General features: G+C 40.8%; 1 protein-coding gene across 5 annotated transcripts in view; it reads right to left on the bottom strand.

Annotated features, from left to right (window-relative positions):
• elmo1 (engulfment and cell motility 1 (ced-12 homolog, C. elegans)) overlaps nucleotides 1-18,728 on the bottom strand; it is a 133,173-nt gene that overhangs the window by 18,018 nt on the left and 96,427 nt on the right. For all 5 annotated transcript variants that reach the window (XM_074686423.1, XM_074686426.1, XM_074686427.1 and 2 more), the window contains one exon: nucleotides 18,579-18,715. In XM_074686423.1, coding sequence (XP_074542524.1) covers nucleotides 18,579-18,715 — 137 coding nt within the window. The remainder of the gene's footprint in view (nucleotides 1-18,578; nucleotides 18,716-18,728) is intronic.

Below are 18,728 nucleotides of genomic sequence, written 5' to 3'. Positions count from 1 at the left end.
TCCGTTCGTACTGAGGCGACAGAAAGAAAAAGACTGATTTGTTTTTTCTTCTCTTTGTGTTGGCTCTATTAGATTTCTCTTCTTGTTGCTTGTCTTGTTGATCAAATGCTTGAGGACACTGAAGTATTTTCAGCCTCTGTGTATAACTTCTTCACATCCCGTTGACTCAGTTATAATGAGACACAATAAAAGAGTGGGAGGGTTTTGTGCGTGCTCTTCTGCTTGCACATGCACAGAAAAGTCAACGTATTTGGACTCCTCATAATTGGATTGTTCTCCTCTTCAATACTTTTCTGTCTTATCTGGATTCAACAAACAAGCCAAAACCCAGCGAGCCAAGATCCCAAACAAAGTCTTATGTAATATTTGTTCTCCCTGTTTGTACTGCGAGGCGATTACTCATCAACTTGCTCACCTCTGAACTCTCTAGTCAGACGGAGCCAGAGGTGAGAGCAGGGAAAATGGAAGATTTAGAAATGAAAAACGAGCAGTATAAACATCTAACCAGCCACTAATCTCACAAACGAAAGACAACAAAGATGATTGTGCAGAAATGTGTTAAGCACAGGTCTGGGTTTTAATTCCCCAGTATGGGATGTTGGGGCTGCACAGTGAGAGCATCGCAAAAAAGTAATTAACCCATTTCTAATTTTACATCTGATAAGCCCTGGAGGTAATTCTCAGCTCTCACCATGAAAAATCCTGAGAAAGTGATGCTGTGTAGTAATGAAGAGACGGTTTAATCCTGGTGTTAGCTTAAAGGAAGCAAATATTATCAGGGGCAGTCACTGATGTGTAATTTCTGTAACATCTGTAACAAACAGATCTTTGGAAATTAAAAAAAACAATCTGAAACAGAGGAGGGAGGGAGGAGGAGGGTCAACTAAAGAGTTAAAAGAGGAACAAGCTTGTGGTTTTTTTTGTGTGAACTCAAGTTCACACATTGCGGATGTGTTGGTGTGTGCCCAAAAGAAAGTTGTAGCAAAAATGTTCACTGCTTCCTCACTTCAAGGACATGTGTCTCCTGTGATGCAGTGCTCTCATAGTAGGGCTGTACAATTAATCAGATTTTAATCGTGATTTCAATTTTGCCATCTGACAATCATAAAAACAATATAATCGAAGAAAAACAATTAATATGCCATACAGTGTAGATGTATGCAAGTTCCTGTGCTTCATGGCTCTTCTGTGTTCCATGTGCAGCCACAGCCAGTGTGTGTGACTTATGTGTATCAATAATACTGTATGTGCCACTTGCTGGTTGTTTAAAGTTGTGCTTAAATCAGTATTGAAGTTTCTGATTAAATGAATAATTGTGTATATTAATCGTGATTTCAACATCACTTAAAATAATCAGGATTCTTATTTTTACCATAATCGCCCAGCCCTATCTCATAGTAGAAGAACACATTAACTATGTAACTGTGCTGCTGCTTGTCTTGGCCAGAACACTCTTAGAAAAGAGATGTTAAAGCTCAACGAACCTCTTCCAGGTTAAAGGTAGAGTAAAGGATCCTGAAAAAATAAAATCTCAACTTTTATGGGACAAATCCTGCCCAATCATCTCCTATGGACCTCTATACACAGTATCACAGTGTCTGTGTCTGCCTCAACCCCCTCTTCTGCCTGCATGTTGATGTTTTGGTTGTTTCGGGACTTTTCTGGGCGGACAGTAAGTGTGGTGACCTCAGCCAAATACTGCACCCAGTGCAACAAGTGACTTTGCTTATTGATTAGCAAATGGAAGAAGCTAATCAGAGCAGCCACGATAGTGGACGTAGCTTGGAGCAAGAACGATTTTTCCTAAACAAGGGTGAAGCTTGGCTTGACTTTAACTTGCTTTCGGGCACTTGGAGAGCAACATGAGTTTGCTTTCTGCTAACCAGGTATGTCTTAAATACCTGTGATTAGCTTGTGCTAAGATGCTAAGTCAGGTGCACAGCTCTTGAGTCTCTCCCACGTAAAAACGCTGTGAACGATGCTACAGGTGGTTGCTGTGATAGTGAGTGTGTTCATGCAGTGAACTGCTGGTCCTGAGCAAAGGAGGAGGAGCCCAGTTTGAATTTGTGTTTACTAGTAAACAAAAATCCTGCAGATCCTATCTTGAAATAAAGTTTTGGTAAATTTAAGACACAGTTATCCACCATTTAACAAGATTTAGAAAAACTGTGTCACAGTTGTTATTGATAGGGCGGTGGTGGGTCTGAAGCCAGAGCAGTAAAGAGCATCTGTTTACAAAGACCTTGAGACGACGATGAGTGACCCTGTTTCAGCCATTTCCTTTCACGTGTTCACCAGACTTTCTTTTGGTTGATCCTCTGTGAAACAAGCAACTTTCACTGATCGATGGCTGTTCTGAATTCTGACCATATCCAAGACACCGTGTTATAAATCAAGCCATACTTTCTTCCTGGGGAAACACATGGGCCCAGAAAACAGTCTGTTTCCAGTTGTCTACTTTGAGTCTTATCCTTTGACCTGTGCTTCTTTCCCTGCTCCTGTTCAGGCAGAAATATGTGCAGACAAACACTTTCAATCTTGCAAGGGGATATTTATCATTCCTTTCAGCTATTTTTAATCACAACTTCAAGGAAAAGCTGATCATAAATTTTCACTCACATACACATGCCTGTGGTTCTGATAATTAAAGCTCAAATTAATTTATTTTCCTGTTAAGATTATAAATGGTCTGTCAGTGCGTGTGTGTGTAAAGAACAATCTTTAAGTTAGCGGCTGTCTAAAATAAAAAGAAATTACAGGGCTAGAATAACAAAAGATGATTTTTTATTGCTTGAGTTTTATTTCATCATTATTTTTAACAAGGATCTTCAAATTGTAGTCTGCACCCACAAAAATCAGTTGGAAACTTTGTGTTTTTATCCATTAAGACCAATTTTGCCGGCACCTGCAGCTTTCACTCCAAACTCGTGGTGATCTCTGGAGAGTTTCTGCCATCCAGCCCTGATGTTTCAGCAGCGCCGTCCCTGGGGAACGTTCATTAATATGCCTTGTTTGCAGTCATGTCTCTGGCAGGAAAACAATTCTGTTGGCCCATGTGGCTGCACTCCTGCTAATTAAAACTGGGAATATTCATCACATTTAATACGAACACATGGTCCTTTCACAACAGGGCGCGGGGGCATTATGAATATTTTATCTCCATCCTTCTTTTTTAATGCTGATTGCTCAGAGAACACCTTGGTAGAGGTGACATGACGTCAGCGAATAAACTTTACAGGCTGAGCTCACTTTTGGGATAAATTTAGGCTTCTTAGTTTTGTCCTTGCATCATCTTTGCCAGCCTCCATAAAATCTAACAGCTTTTTTTCTGTTTAGCCTGAGCTGTTGATCCAAGATTTATCTTTTTTATCGTGCCCACCTTTCTTTTCTGCCTCGTTCTACATTCCCCATCACGCTCCCTAATCTCTTCCAGACAACCAGCCATCATTCTTTCTTGTAGCTCAGGTTACAGCAGAGCAAGTGTCAGCAAAAGTAATTAAACGCTGTCCCACGAGCCGTCTAGTGCACGAAATGAAGAGTGGCGACACTGGCTCGTCATCCCCACTCTCCTCCAACAGGACGGTCCAGCAAGTGCTTCTCTCCCAGAGTCACCCGCCATCCATCACCCCAAACGCACCAGCCATAACAAATTATGGTCTCCCCGTAGCTGGCCAATCAACAGTCGCCACTGCTCCATTTAACTAAAAGGATGGTAATGACATCATTTACCAGCTGTCACTCAAACATTTGAGCGCCACTCAGGCCTTGGCGGTGAAATCTGGAGATTGTGCAGCAGCCGCTTTGGTGGGCAAATAATGCGGCGGTAATCACAAAATAATGACTTTGCTGATTCTCTCTGAAAGCAATCTAAAAGTCAATCTCATGTGGCGGAAGGTAGTAGGAGCGTGGTGAGGTGTGTTCCTGCATTTGAAGTCCTGAAGTAGACAAAACATGTGCACACATGGAGGAGGCATTCACGCACGTCAAAGTACAGAAAGTACATGCTCCTTTAATAAGCAGCTGAAAACAGGGAGCCCATTGCACTGCTATTGAAATTGTAATTACACTGCCCACCCCTTGCCACCATCTGTAATGTTCAATTAATCATTACCCTCCTCAAAGTTCAGTCCATGTCGTTCAGAATAAAGCCACACCACAGAGATGGACATTAGAGGACGCCCATCTTTTATCAGACTGTACACACAGAGGAGGGCTGCACTGTATTCAGACACAATGAAACACACTGATGAAGACAGAGATATGTGTCTGGGAGCAGACGGACTCACTCTCTGGTTTAAGAGTCACACCACAGCTGTGTGGTTTCTGATGTATCATTATTTAAGCTGTGAAGTGATCATTAATTGAAACACAGGAGTGTAGCTCACAGAGGGTCTGAAGTGGATCAACTAAGGTCTATAAAGTCAAAAGACCAACCTTGTGTCTCCATAAAGCTTCAGTAACCAGTTACTGTTTACTTCTGCTGTCTGTTTCTGAAGTGATAGTGACACTAATCCATGCCAACAAGGCCAACTGTGCCGCCTTTTGCTCTCTGTCACTCCGCCATCTGTGTGAGAGGATGTTTTGGGAGACACAATAAAACATAGAAACCACACACACACACACACACACACACACACACACACACACACACACACACACACACACACACACACACACACACACACACACACACACACACACACACACAACACAGCTTCAATCAGAGACAAAGTGTTGTGCTTCAAGGACTTCACACTGCTTCAAAAATCTTTTTTAACAACTTAAGTCCATGCTGCCTCTGCTCTGCGTGTCAGCTCCCGTCAGTGTCACAGTGGCGACGGGGACATTGATTGCGTTGTGTGAGATGGCATTCTTGCTGCAACCCAGGTCAAACTTTATCTCCACTAGCTTAGTAATACTGCCTTCAGTATGATGGCGACTGTCAAATGTGACAAAAGTGATATAGATCACATAATGTGCAGTGTTAACGCCGGTAAAAGATGCTTTGAAAGGAATCTTGGCTTTGCCAACACAATATCAGGGTCAAAGGTAGATCTGAATCTGCTGTGCTTCAACATTTCTCCAGACAGTCATTACTGCTGAGAAGAGCAGCTAAATATTTGCACATTACTTAACATCTTATTTCATCTAACATAAACTATGATCTGCTTCTAAACCTTGACACAATTTAGTTTTAGTGCCAAAAGTGACAGTTTATAACGGAGGTTTTTATCATTGCTGGGGAAGGTAACTGATCTTCAAAAGCCTGACCCATCAAAAAATAGACAATAATTCTAACGTTTGGGCCTGAGATTTTTTTTTAACCCTTTAAACAAAACCCACAAAATAATATTGCTATATCTTTTGTTAGATATATTTTTTGTCCATTTTAATAAACTGGAAAATTTTGTCTTTTAGTAAAAATGCATTCTTTCAATGCTAAAAAAATACTTGTTTTAAAAATGAGTACCAATGAGATGATATTCAAACTGAAACTTCTTGAAAATTATCAATCATTTTATTGAAAAAAAAAAGTGTGTGGATAATTTCATGAGAGCAGCTGTTTTTGAAAATGGCCAAAATAAAACTTCAGCTGCCTGTAGTGGTATGATTATCCTGAAGAGGACAAAATACTTTTTAAAAAATATTTTTTGACAGTTTTTTAAGAAAGCTACTTATCATGTTGATGAGACAGAAGTCTTTGAAACTCATGTATCAAATATGATAATAAGGGATAATCCTTTTTCTGCACATCACAAATGATGGAGATGCATTGCAACTTCTGAAAATTAAAGCTTATGGATCCAGTTTGTTACTATGAAATAACATGATTATTTCAGAATTGTTTTTAGGAAACAAAAATCTGCTCCGTTTTTAAAGAATCAAGGTCACATAATTCCTCTGTCACACTCCACAGGAATCCAGAGTTTTAAGAAACTGCCTAACATTTTAAGTCACCCAGACTTTTTCCTTTCCTTTTTTTTCTTTTTTTTTTTTTCTTTCTTTTTTTTTTTTAACTGTGAAACCATTTATCTTCAAAAAATCATTTTCAGTAACTTCAAATGCAAATTTAATTTGTAAAATTCAAAAAACCAAGTACAAATTTAGCATACAACTACTTACATCAAAACAGGAAATTCCAAGGAGTTTTTTTCAGTACTATTTACAAAACCATGAGGTGTCACAATAAGACTTTACAGAATTATTGTCATGAATCGTCTCAATGCTCTGGCACACAAAACAAAAAAACTACACTACACAGCAACAATGTGATACAAACACACCAAAATTCACAAATCAATCTAAACCCACTTTAGTGCATTTTCTCTGCTGTCTCCAAAACTACCAAAAGTTCCTGTCTCTCCTAGCAACCATATTATTTTGTGATTGGTGATTTTGTGTGTGTGTGTGTGAGAGAGAGACAGACGAAGTTGCTGCTGCCCTCCCTCAGACATAGATGCTATGTATGGAGCAGTCCTCACGTTTCTGTAAATATCACAAGAAGGCAAATTTTTATAATCAAAAAATTAAATACTGGTATGGACCATCATTATTCTTGGAACATGCTGGAGCCATTGTGAGGCTGTATGAGGGCTGCACATCCAGACTCACAGGTGAGGTTAGAAGCCTTTGCTGCCACTTCTTTACATACTTTCTAATTCATTTGTGTGCTTTCACCGTGCAGAGTTCGAAACATAAGAAAATGTTCATGGCATTTCATTGAGAGAGATAAAGAAGAGGAACCAGATGAGCTTTCTCGTTAGACTCTCCTGACAGCCTTGTCATGGCTTCATGTTAAGCCTGCTGAGAGCAGCTAAGTGGAAAGGCACTACTTCCATCCATTAAAATTTCAATTATGTATCTTCACCCAACGGCTCCAAAAGCAGGGAGTCAGTGAATCTCACTGATGAAAAAAGAGAGGTAAAGGGTGTATATAAGCTCTTTGCTCTCTTTTTGAATACCTTGGAGATGTGCAGCACAACTGTGCCACAGGGGACTGCACACACGTTATTGAAGGCAAGAGAGATACACACACGCTGAATATACACACTTTCACCCCACACATTGTGATTTATTCCTTCTCTTACATGTATTATAGAGCACGAACAAGCACCAGCAATCAAATCACGAAGGTAGCTGTGAATATTCCATGTAAAAATTGTCTTGACCGTCCACGTAGGCGCATACAGAACACATCTGCTGGCCTCGCTCCATCAGACAACTTCCCCCTTCCACAAGAATGATGTGAGCTGGACGCCGGCTGTTGCTGCGAGCTGTTGTGTTTCCATATTTAGAGTGCGAACGCTGCATGCTCAGACAAACTGTCAGAGGAGCTCTTTTTCAACAAGCAGGGTGCAGCTCGGCCCATATGGATGACTGGAGAGCAAAGTCGCCTGGGAAATCGGCACTTACTGTGAGTCAAGAAACGCTGATGAAAGCAAAGAGCTGACCTTGGCTCGTACTCATCATTGTGTTAATGAGCGTTTCATTTTGACACAGTTGTTGAAGAAAATATGAATATTCTGCTCTAATTGTCCCTGGAGGGATGAGTAAATTGGTTTGGATTAAACATCAATCCAAGGACAACATAACAGGTATTATTTCTTTATGTAAAATAACTCCCATCAGGGGAGCTTTCTTTCTAAGATGATAGCCATGGTGCAGCAGTGCTTTGTAGGAACACTATCCAAAATAACTATTTTTATAACTTATTTTGGGGCCTAATTAAAGTTTTCTGGGAAAGCTGAGCTCAGAGATGTTCTCTATTAATAATGCAAAGAGAACTCATTTAGGCCTGTTAAGACTCAAAGTTTGACACTGCACAGACAGAGAGGCTGCAGAGCTGCAAAGGCTTCAACATTAGGAGGAATTTTCCCAACAGATTTTGTTGCAGGGTTGTTCATGCACGGCAGAAAGACAAGACAGAAGATAATAGGTCAGTGGACCATCAAGTTTCATCAAGAGCTCAGACCGAAAGATAAGGGTAAGATTTAAAGATGCAGTTAGGAGGATGTTTAAGTTTGGTAGCCTCTCAGCCTCTCAGTGTGGTGTTGTCATAGAGACCTAGACAAAATCAATCCAGCCCTGCTCAACCGATCAGGAAGCTAAGAAGTGGCATTTTGAAATAACCTGGATGCTGATAATCTCATTTTAAAGTGTGTATTACAATCAGGCATACATCTAGAAGGGAGACTTTTTCAAGATCACTTAGAAACCCCTCACAGCCCCTTTAAGCTGTCATTTATCAAAACCTAATTATGATATGATAATAATGACAGGGCCTACAGCAGTAATGAATTCACAGTAAGATACGCCCAAACACTGGAGCTTTACTGCTTTACTGCCGACTGAAGATTCACTCTTGTATTGTAGAAAACCGAGCATCAATAAATAATCTTAAGTTAATAAATTATATGTTGATAAAAACTGAATCAAAGAGTCCTGATGATTTCTAGCTTCTACGGAGATGAAACAACAGAATCGTTATCTTGCTGCACGATGGATCAAAATGTTAGCTCTGCTTCTTTGCTCCTGTGAATCTGATGGTTTGATGCTAATGCCTGATGATCTCTGTGGCCTGATTAGTAAGCTTAGCTCTGAGATTCTCATTGTGAGTGGGTGAGATCAGAGATCCCCTTGAGGCACACACGCACAAACACATCTATGAAAAACTAATGCACAGAAGAAAAAAAAAGACCCTTGTAGACACAAAACTCGACATTCATCCTGCTCTTGTTACACACGCAAGAGAAACCATGAGGATAATAAACCTACAAACAAAAACAAACCGATGGAAGCATCTACACCTCTGCAAAGACCATTACAGGAGCGTGCTGCAACGCATGTGCAAACACACATTTGTGCGCTGTCCGAATGTGCAGAAACAATAAAGCAAACCTTGTTAAGGGAGTGGGAGGTGAGGCAGCCAGGCAGAAAGATATAAATAGCCTGTCTGAATTCAACAAAAGAGGTAGAAGGGGGGGAGGTCGAGAGACAAGAATGAGGAGGGCAAGGAGAGACAGCGCAAAACATGAGAGACAAAAAGGAAGAGAGGGAACTGTAGGTATAGAAAAAATAACAGGAAGGGAAATAAAACTGGTGTATGGGATACGTGAACAGCAGGACTCATTTCAGGAGAGACAGGGAGTGGGGGAGGGGCAGCTTTACTGTGTCCTGATACATCATAGATGTAGCGCTCCATGCAAAGCATGACAGCAGTCACAGTTGTTGGCATATGGCAGCAGGAGCAGCGCTTCAACCAACTGTCCCAAGCTGCCTCCTGAAATCTAAACATGGCTCCCACCCAACACATTTGGCACCTGCACTCACATTTACACCCTCACATCAAATCTAGCTGGACACACCGCACCAGCACAGGTTACATTAATCATGTATGCGTGCATGTTAACCTTCTGGCAAAAGTAGAGAAACTGTCCTGTCGCTAAAGAGCAAAGCCAGAAATCATTTGCATTCATTTGCATTAAGTGTCTGTAATTGATTTGAGGTGAGCAGCCTCAAATAACGCAGGAAGAGCAGCTGAATGCTAAGTCAAAAGATGATGTGCAGTAGAGGAGGAGAGGTTGGTGTGCTGCTGTGGGGGTTTGGGGCTTTAGGCCTGGGGCTGCACTGGATAATCCCACATGAGGCAGGTCAGACTTCAACATGGTTGAACAAAGCAGATTATCTATTCTACTCTGGATCACCCTTGGCCAGAACAGAAATGTCAAACACCAATAAAAATGGGCTTTGCTTTACATCTGTGCTCTGTGTTTTTCTAGGTCAAGTGATTGTCAATAAAAGCTTCCTGTGACACAGACGATCAGGTTCAAGGTCTCCAGCACAAGCACACTTTATCAGGACACCAATTCAGACAAAGGGCTTTCATAGCTATTCATCTGGAAAAGCCACATCCAGGGTAGGCTGCTGATGTGCATGTTCACAGCAAACCAAAGGAGCAATTCGCAATTTAAATCATCCTCTTCTCCATCGTTTCATTGTGGAGCTAGAGCCAGGAGACAACAAGCACGTCTCGGTAGAGAATTAAAAAAAGAAAGAACAAATGACCTGGCCAAGAGAAAGACCAATATTCCTTTAAAACCATAAAGAGCTGTTTTTAAATTATAGGTTTTGCTCAAAATAAACAAAAGACATTTTGATAAGAGTTCTAGGAATACACTGAGATGGATTTTTTTCTGTTACTTTTTGCTTGTGGACAAGCTTTATCTACCAATTGCTAGTCTGAATGCAAAGCTAAAGCTAAGCTAACTGCAGATCTGAGAGGGCTGACTACATTTAATATACAAGTGTCTTCTCAAAATTAGTTTCTGAGTGTGACTTTTCAAAATAAAAAAAATGTTTCTTAAAGTATCTGAAAATTCTCTATCAAGCAGCAAAGTGTGGAGAAATCAAATCACTTTAATTCAAAAAGTAAATCAAGAAAAAGCTACAAATATCCCAATTTCAGAAGCAGTCTAATGTTTGGAGTTAATTCAATGAATGACTTGTAGTTTTTAATTTAACAAAAATGGACCAGTTGATTCATTCACTAAAAAATCCTCACTCTATTATAGTTGGTCGCCCCGGTAACCAAGAAACCTAGTTCTTTCCGAAAAAAGCCGTGCAGGCTTAAAAGTACAATAAACAGATTGAGATGCACTGTGCATTGTCCACAACTAATGAAATCAGGTTCTGGCAGTATTTCATGGCGTCCTGCTCTACAGTCTGATGCTGACCTCACTCTAATCCTGAGTCAAACCCCCTCAGGCTCACACACTGGTTGAAGCTCATCCAAGGCTGAGACACTCAGTGGAGAAGAGGAGATCAGCGGTAGTGGCTTTGAAATTCCTCCGGTGACAAACGGTGAGTGCTGGTGATGTGGAGTAATCCCATTCAGAACAACAAAGCCCAACCCCCCACCACACAGACACACACATGCACACACACTGTATGCTGGCATAAAGATGATGATGATGATGATGATGCCTGGTCTCTGATGGAGGGTGGTGAACTCAGGATGTGTGTTTGTCTTCAAATAAAAAGTGAAAGTTATTTTTCGGGAATCCAGCGGATTATATTTGTGCAGCTGAATGTGTGTGTTATTGAAAAGGCTGTGATCTCAGTCCTCATCTAACCTGCTTATGCCTCACTGAGTCCCATCTGTTTCTCCTCTTTCTTTTCCGCTTCCCCCCTGTCCCATCTCCTCCATCTCTCCCTGCCCTTTTTTTCCTCCTCTCCATCCTCCCTCCCTCCCATCCTCCTCCGCAGCCAAGGCAACAACAAACACTCCCTCTTCCTCTCTTACTACCACCTCTCTGCGCTCCATCCGTCCATGCTAATTGAGAACCGCTCTCTCTCCTCTCTCTTCTTTCCACTCTCAGTACTTACATGTCACCTCCATGTTTCCAAGTGCGGTGTGATACTCTCCACAGTGACAGATGAATCCTCCTGCTCCTGCCAGGGATGAGGTTTTAATCGCCCGACGGGAGACGGGGAGACGGGGAGGGATGGGTGGAAAGATGGATGGATGGAGAAGGCAGATGGCTCCTTGGAAGAGCTGATTGTGGACAGTTAGCTTTAGCGTTAGCCACAATAAGGGAAGACTCGTCTGTCAACACAGCTGGTGCGCGCCTCCTCCTTTTCTCTTCTTCCTCCTCTTTGTGTCTCTCAGTATTTCCTGTTTGAGCCTCCCTTCTTAGCACACTACCTTCATCAAATATAAAAACACTAAAAAGCAAACTCTCTCCTCTTTCTATCTTTTTGTACGCTCCCTTCACTGTGATATTTCTGTAAGCCTCTCTATCTGCCTTCCTCCCTCTGTGACTCTAAGAGCATCAGCCAGGCTACTCTGCTTCACTTATGTTGATCTCTGGGCTTATGCCCTGATTGGACACACGCCACGATCACAGACACCAATGGTGGTGCTGCAAGTGGATCACATGATAAGTGTGTGTGTATGTGTGTACAGAGAGAGGTTTACATGGAGGGGGGAGTGAGGGAGGGAGGGATGAGAGAAGGAGGAGGAGGGGTACCGTGAGTGGCTGCAAGCTGCTACATCAATGAGGGATTTTTTTTTATTTTTTCTTCCAGAGCAGAGAGAGACGAAGGCTTTCTCGTCTACATAGGTATGGGAGGAGGAGGAGGAGGAGGAGGAGGAGGAGAAGCTTTCTGCACAAGCGTTTGCATGGAGAAACGACAGACAGCCGTACAAGACAAGAGTCTGTGATAGCTGCACAAAAGCAGATAAACACAGGTGTGTGCACATGCAGCGGAGAAGTGGCTCCATTTAGCAGGAACAGAGCTAGAGTAGTGCAGCGCCTCAGCAGCAGTAATTGGACAGAGGTTGCCATGGAAACAGGGGAAACGGTTGCCTGACGGACATAGCTGTGCCCTGAGAGCATCAGACTCAGCTCCATCAAACACACGCACACACTACATTCACCAAACACATTCTGTCTTACATGTTGTTATTTCAGTAAAATAAGTACTAGTAGAAAAGAATGTGTGTGTGTGTGTGTGTGTGTGTGTGTGTGTGTGTGTGTGTGTGTGTGTGTGTGTGTGTGTGTGTGTGTGTGTGTGTGTGTGTGTGTGTGTGTGTGTGTGTATAGGATGCTCAGTCATCCATGACAAACAAGCAGCTGAGAGAGACCTCATCTTTTAAAGAAAAACTCAAATTCCTGCAGGCCTCGACGTTGTGCATGTAGCTAAACTCTGACAAAGCTTAAATCAGCAGCGTTTGAGTCCACCAATGTGTGTGAGAGCTGCAGGGAAATCTGGACCTACAGTAGCTGCCTTTTGAAGTGGATGCCCTCTGAATTATCCTTGACACAGCTCATTATCCCTCCACACACCCTGGGAGAGGGCAAATCCTCATAAAATGAACGAGGGGCTGAGAGGTACCGTGAATGATTTACAGATTACAGTTAGAGACTATAATCCTTTCACAAAAATACAGATCATTCAAGTTTCCTCCCGTGACATTGGCTGGAAGGATTCTTTCTAAATTTACCAAACTGCTGTGTTATTGAGAACTGTTATTTTTCATGAGGTCACCAACGACCAATCAAAGAAAGATGAGAAAGTAACTGAACTTCATATCAGTCAATGATCACCATGGATACACAGCTGTTTTAAATCCTTCAGTCTAATTGGTCAATACTCTGTAGCATGGATGCACTGATCTGACCCATAGACTGTAAAAAAAATGGACGTCCACTTGCTCGGCTCGCCATGAGGTCTCCACAAAAACTGCTCCCCCTGGTGGCTGGCTGCAGTATAGGTTAAAAAATCTGGCTTCCCATCTATTCCAGATGGGCTGTGGTCAAACTTTAAAAAATTAATACTCCTCGTAGAAATGTTTCTCACGTCCAAATGTTGTGGTGATTTGAAGATATTATTTGGCTGTCTTGAATTCAAGTCCTCTTTTTTCTGAAAAGTTTCGCTTCATTCATAACGTTAAACGATGATTGACAGCTGCCGTTCTTGTGTATTTTTTCAGGGATTGTAAAATATGTTGGGAGGTAGAGTCAAGAAGTGATTAGACTCTCGAAAGAAAAAAAATAATTATTATTTTTGAAACCCAGCTCCACTCAGATTCTCCCAGAATACCTCATCGTCTCTACTGTGCAGACTCTGGCTGCACAACTGCTACAATGGCTGCGCCTGTGACGGAGGGATTTTGGCTTCAAAACCGTACAATGATAAATGGCGGAGCCACGCTGTCCACTCTATATATAGTCTATGATCTGACCTAGAGCTGAAAAGATCCCTCGAATGATTCGAGGTACTCGATTACAAAAAATACTCGAGTAATTTTCTCCGCCTCGAGGAATCGTTTAATTTTAAAAAGATCAAAGAGTGGTATTTCAAATAGAGCTGAGACCATATTAAGAGAGTTTACAGACCCCTCAAGCTACCTCTTATACAAAATAGCAACTAGCAACAAATCTAGCTTCTTTTCTGGAGTTTGAAGACTCATGGGTCATTCTACGAAGCGGGTGCCATTTGGGTCCGCAGCATCTGATGTGATGTACAAGGCACAAAAAATGTGTCAAAGTGTGTTTACAAATTTTGGAGCTACCAAAGCAGGTGCTCTTATTGACATGCTGTATCGGAAAATTCTATGTCTTAAAGAGAAACATTTTCATTTGATAGATAACTGCTCCTTCACTAAACAAAAATGTATTTTATCTGATTACTCGATCAATATAATACTAAAATATTCGATAGCTGCAGCCCTAATCTGACCCAATACTGATGCCAACACACAGGCTTTTGTATCAGCTGATCCAATACCGGTATCAATTTAACATTCTCTCTTTCTTAATATGAGAATGAAACTGAGAATTATATTCAGTCTTATCTAACATAGTACATATTAAAATGCAGTAAGAATATATATCCAAACTGACGGTACCATTGTTTTATCAGATTATAAATGAGTGGATGAGCAGAGAGAGTTGTTGGCGAAACAAGTGTGAAATGATCTTCTTTTGGGATGTTTTGGCTTTGCCTAGCACAACATCAGTGATCTCTTAGAAGTGATCTGAATAGATCAGTCCTTTGGACTGGCCCTTTGTTACAAATATCCAATCACACTATGTGAGCCTGTATTGAAACTAATACCCAATACCAGGATTACATTAGTGCACAGAGTAAAAGTCTGTTTTTCCTCAGGTCTGATCATCAATACAGAAAGACTAGCTGTAATCATATCAACCTGCTGAAAAAGTGTGGTTTAGTTGACATGGGTTAGTTTCTGAAGGGAAATGAGAGAAGACAAAGTGAAAACAACACAAAAACAGAGGCTAAAACAGAGAAATCTTTGACCAAACACAACCTAGCATGGGACACAGAAGTGTTTATTGACTGATAACGGTGAAGGAAATGTTAAAGAATAAGTGGATCAGATACTATGCTGATCATGGGGATCATGGGGTCACAGTTTGGATTACGTCATTATGGTTGAATTAGCTTTTTTTTAACAGCGTGATACAGCATTAACCGTAGGCTTAAACTGTAAGTGTAAAAAGCATTTTCAACATAAAGTCTCACCATATTTTTATAAGTTCACTATTAGTGAATTATTGTATTGTTGTGATATCACCATAAGATGGCATGGGCAGTGTCTCTAAATGTGGCTAATAGGTCAAAGTTTAAAAAAATAAAGTATCATGGGTCTGAGAGTCCAAAATTTATTGTCTTAGGAGGTTTAATTAACAAAGCATTTGGAAAACACTTTTTAGCTTAAATGTGTTAAAGGTAGCTCGAACCCAAAGATTTGGACAAAAGAAACACTGATGCCTTTTTTTAGCTACTTTTATATTCAGCTATCTCTCAAAACAAGCCAAATTAATGTCAGTAAAGTCTTTCACACAAACTCCCATTCTTTTTATCCTTTTACCATTTTCAAAGAGCATATGTTGTCTTCTTTTACGCTTGAACTAAAGAGGTTCACAGTTTTTATTCAAAGCAATGTAAGAAATTGATTTTCAAACTTGAGGGTTTGTATTTCTGTTGAAAAGGACTCGGCTTTCATGTCTAGGAGAGTGTACCGACTGTGAAAACCTCCATTCGAATACCAGTCTTCATTTTAGTGTTTACTTCCTTTTATTCTGACACAGTTGTGTTCAGAAAAAAATTAAAGACACTCTGACTTTTCACCATGACTTTAAACATTGATTGATGTGATCTGTATTTCCTTTATGCCTTTTTTAATCTCTCTCAACATCCCGACCCTGAAAAACACTTCAACCTAAATATAATCTCCATCTTCTTACCATGGCTAGTACTTCATCATCTTTTATTTGCTCACACTAATGCCCAGGATTTAATGGGATTTACAGTGAGCCTCCCAATGTGCTTTTTTGGGACATCTTCCCCTGCTCTGTCTTTCTATCATTTGTTTAATAAAATGTGAAGTCAATAACTGTGTCAAAAATAAACAATTCACTTTCTTGTAAATTAAATTGAGTGGAAACTGACACGTTTGAAACATCAACAGACGGGCGTAATGTCTCCAGAGTGATCTGAAGTTTTATAGCAACACGAACCGGGGCATCAGAGGCTGTAGCCACAAGCGCACCATTTAGCTGACGTGAAGCCCTCGAGACCAAACAGTCTTAATATCGACAAGCTGCTGCTGAATTTCAAACTCCCCAGGTACAGGGAGGGGAGGGGGAAGACGAATGGAAGAAGGCTACAGAAAAACCTGGTCGAAATGGACTCCTGCCTTCAAGCAAAGGCCTGATAACCAGATTGTTTCCTCTGGGAAGTATGTGCTCAGTGTCATTTCCCACCCTAAGCTCACCTACAAATACAGCCAAATAGGAGATGAGAGGTCCACTCACCTCTGGTACCTCTGCCATTAAAATTCACATCTTTCTATCTTTGTTTTTCCTTTTTTAAAGCTTTAAATACTTCAACTTTCGGGCATACTCAAGAGTTTTACCCATCACCAAAAAATTTCAAAACAAGCAGTAAATAACAATGACTTCAGTGGACTGTAGGTGGATTTGATATTCATTACTCAACAACTACAGAGGACTGGAGTTATTTCTAATCATGGCTACAATATATTATGATCCTCCAGCTGAAGATCAAACCGCTCCACTGAGTTTCAAAACAACAACAACAAATACATTTTTAATGTCCCTCTGTTATTTTCCGGAAACAAACGGGAGCTGGACTTTAAGTTCAACATCTTATCCAAGCCTTGGCTGCAGTTTGCATCGACAGTCTGGCTTATGAAACCCACACGGCTGTCTTCCATCATTTATGTCTCGGTGAAATAACGCAGGGTGATGTAATTCCAGCATCATGAGACAACACTCCATTCACAAACTAAAATAAGATGTGCCAAATCTTAGACATTTGTTGAGGCAATAGTAGAGGCTGGGTTGCAGTTAGCTACTCCTTTATGTAGCGCAGTTTGTTTCTATTGACAATAAAGTGATATATTAAATCAGAAAGGTAGAAGCACCTGTAGATGAAAACTAGGATTTGTTCATGTGAGTGACTGTTTCAGTCAGGCCAAAGCTGGTAAACATGAACACTGGACCTGGACCAATCGTAAACAGGTGTTTTGTTTACAACATGTAGCAAGTGTAAACAGTGACTGGACAGAGGCTGGCTTGTTGTCTTTCTGTTGTTTGACCCCACAAGATAATCAGTTAGAGTAACAAATTAGGAAAAAAAGGAAAACAACATCTGTTTTCTGCTACATCTGATGCCCAATTGAATACACAACATACAATATCTGTCATAAACACCTCATTACTTTCGCAGTCTGGCAGCGTACACACGTACACGGGCATATTTCCTCTGAGCCGACTCGACAGCAGCCAGCCAACAGGAAGTTTTTCATCCCTTCCCAGACTGCAGCAAGCTCCAAATGAAGATGTAGTAGCTTATTCAGAGGCCCTGCCAATGCAGGCGGCTTATCTTTCACATCAAAGACAGAGGGGGGAAAAAACAATGCAGGAAAAATTGTAACCCCAAAAAGCCCTAAGATGTGCATGCAGATCTCTGTTAATCTGTATCCAAAATAAGAAACGCCTCTAAGCATGTTCACTTTTGCAAACATAAGAGCGCTTTCATGCCTGGGCTCCCTAATGGGGTTTGATATTTGTGCTGGAATCTTGGCAGCACCATTTTAATATCTATTAAAATTTGATATAAGATTAACACATTTTAGAGTGATTTGTGTGGCTGTGTCCTGCCAGTTTCTCCACAGACAGTGAGGAAAGCACACATCCTTTAGTGACACATTAGAGTATGTCAACAGCAGCCAGTGTGTATCAGTCTTCACAGTGGTATAGCATTGATCCTATACAACATTAGGCCTGCAATGTTATCATACACATAAAACTACAAAGGCAATGGAACAGACATCCATTTGTTGGCACTGTCATGAGCACATGAAAAAAAAAAACAGAGAAGAAAGACATCCGAGTGAAATTCTTCAAAACTGCAACTTTCAAAGTTTTGACAAATGACAGGATATGAACCGTGAACTGATTTTATGTAACCAACTCAGTCTGCGTGCTCCCTATTAAAAAAACAAAAAAGTCAATAAATAACAGGCTATTTTTAATTTATCTTTATCAAATCATCAGAAAACTGTGGCATAAATTCCTCTGATGTGTCATCTTCAAGAGTTTGCTTCTTTCAGTGTTTTTCCCACTTAATGAGTTAGGGATAGAGATATGTCCCAAATCAACAGGAAATTATATATAAAAATAAAAGACTGCTGTGATGAATCTAGGACTCTCCAAATTACAAACTGGCAGCAGCTCTTTTAAACTTTAAAAAGGTTTCTTTGGCCGTCTCATCACCACCAACAATGTGTTTGAACTTTTTCCAGCTGAGAGAGGTCTGTCAACATTACACTCAAAAATCAAATTAATCAGCTCTGTGTGCTGGCATCAAGTGTGCTTACCGACACTCCATTTGTCACTTTTCCAGTTTGAATGAACTACCAACTACAAACCTACTCATTAGAAGTTTTATACATCATTAAGACTGCATGTAGAATCTAAATGGGTCACTGTTTTGTTTCTCTTTTAGGGCGAGTCGTGTACCTTGTTGAAGTCTTCACTTGTGGCTCTCATCTCCTTCCAGGTCTTGTTGAGCAGCTGGATGCAGATGCAGAAGAATTCCTCAAAGGAGCGGTCGTGTGTGAAGAACATGGGGTGGAAGTCGTGACAGTTTTCACTCGCTGTGGAGATGAA

The sequence above is a fragment of the Halichoeres trimaculatus genome, unplaced genomic scaffold (assembly GCF_033239565.1).
Source record: "Halichoeres trimaculatus isolate MK-OKI-2021-1 unplaced genomic scaffold, fHalTri1.1 fHalTri1_scaffold_14, whole genome shotgun sequence".
Classification (NCBI taxonomy): Eukaryota; Metazoa; Chordata; class Actinopteri; order Labriformes; family Labridae; genus Halichoeres; species Halichoeres trimaculatus.
Note: the sequence above shows the minus strand (reverse complement) of the source record. Positions and strands in the feature narration are given on the sequence as shown.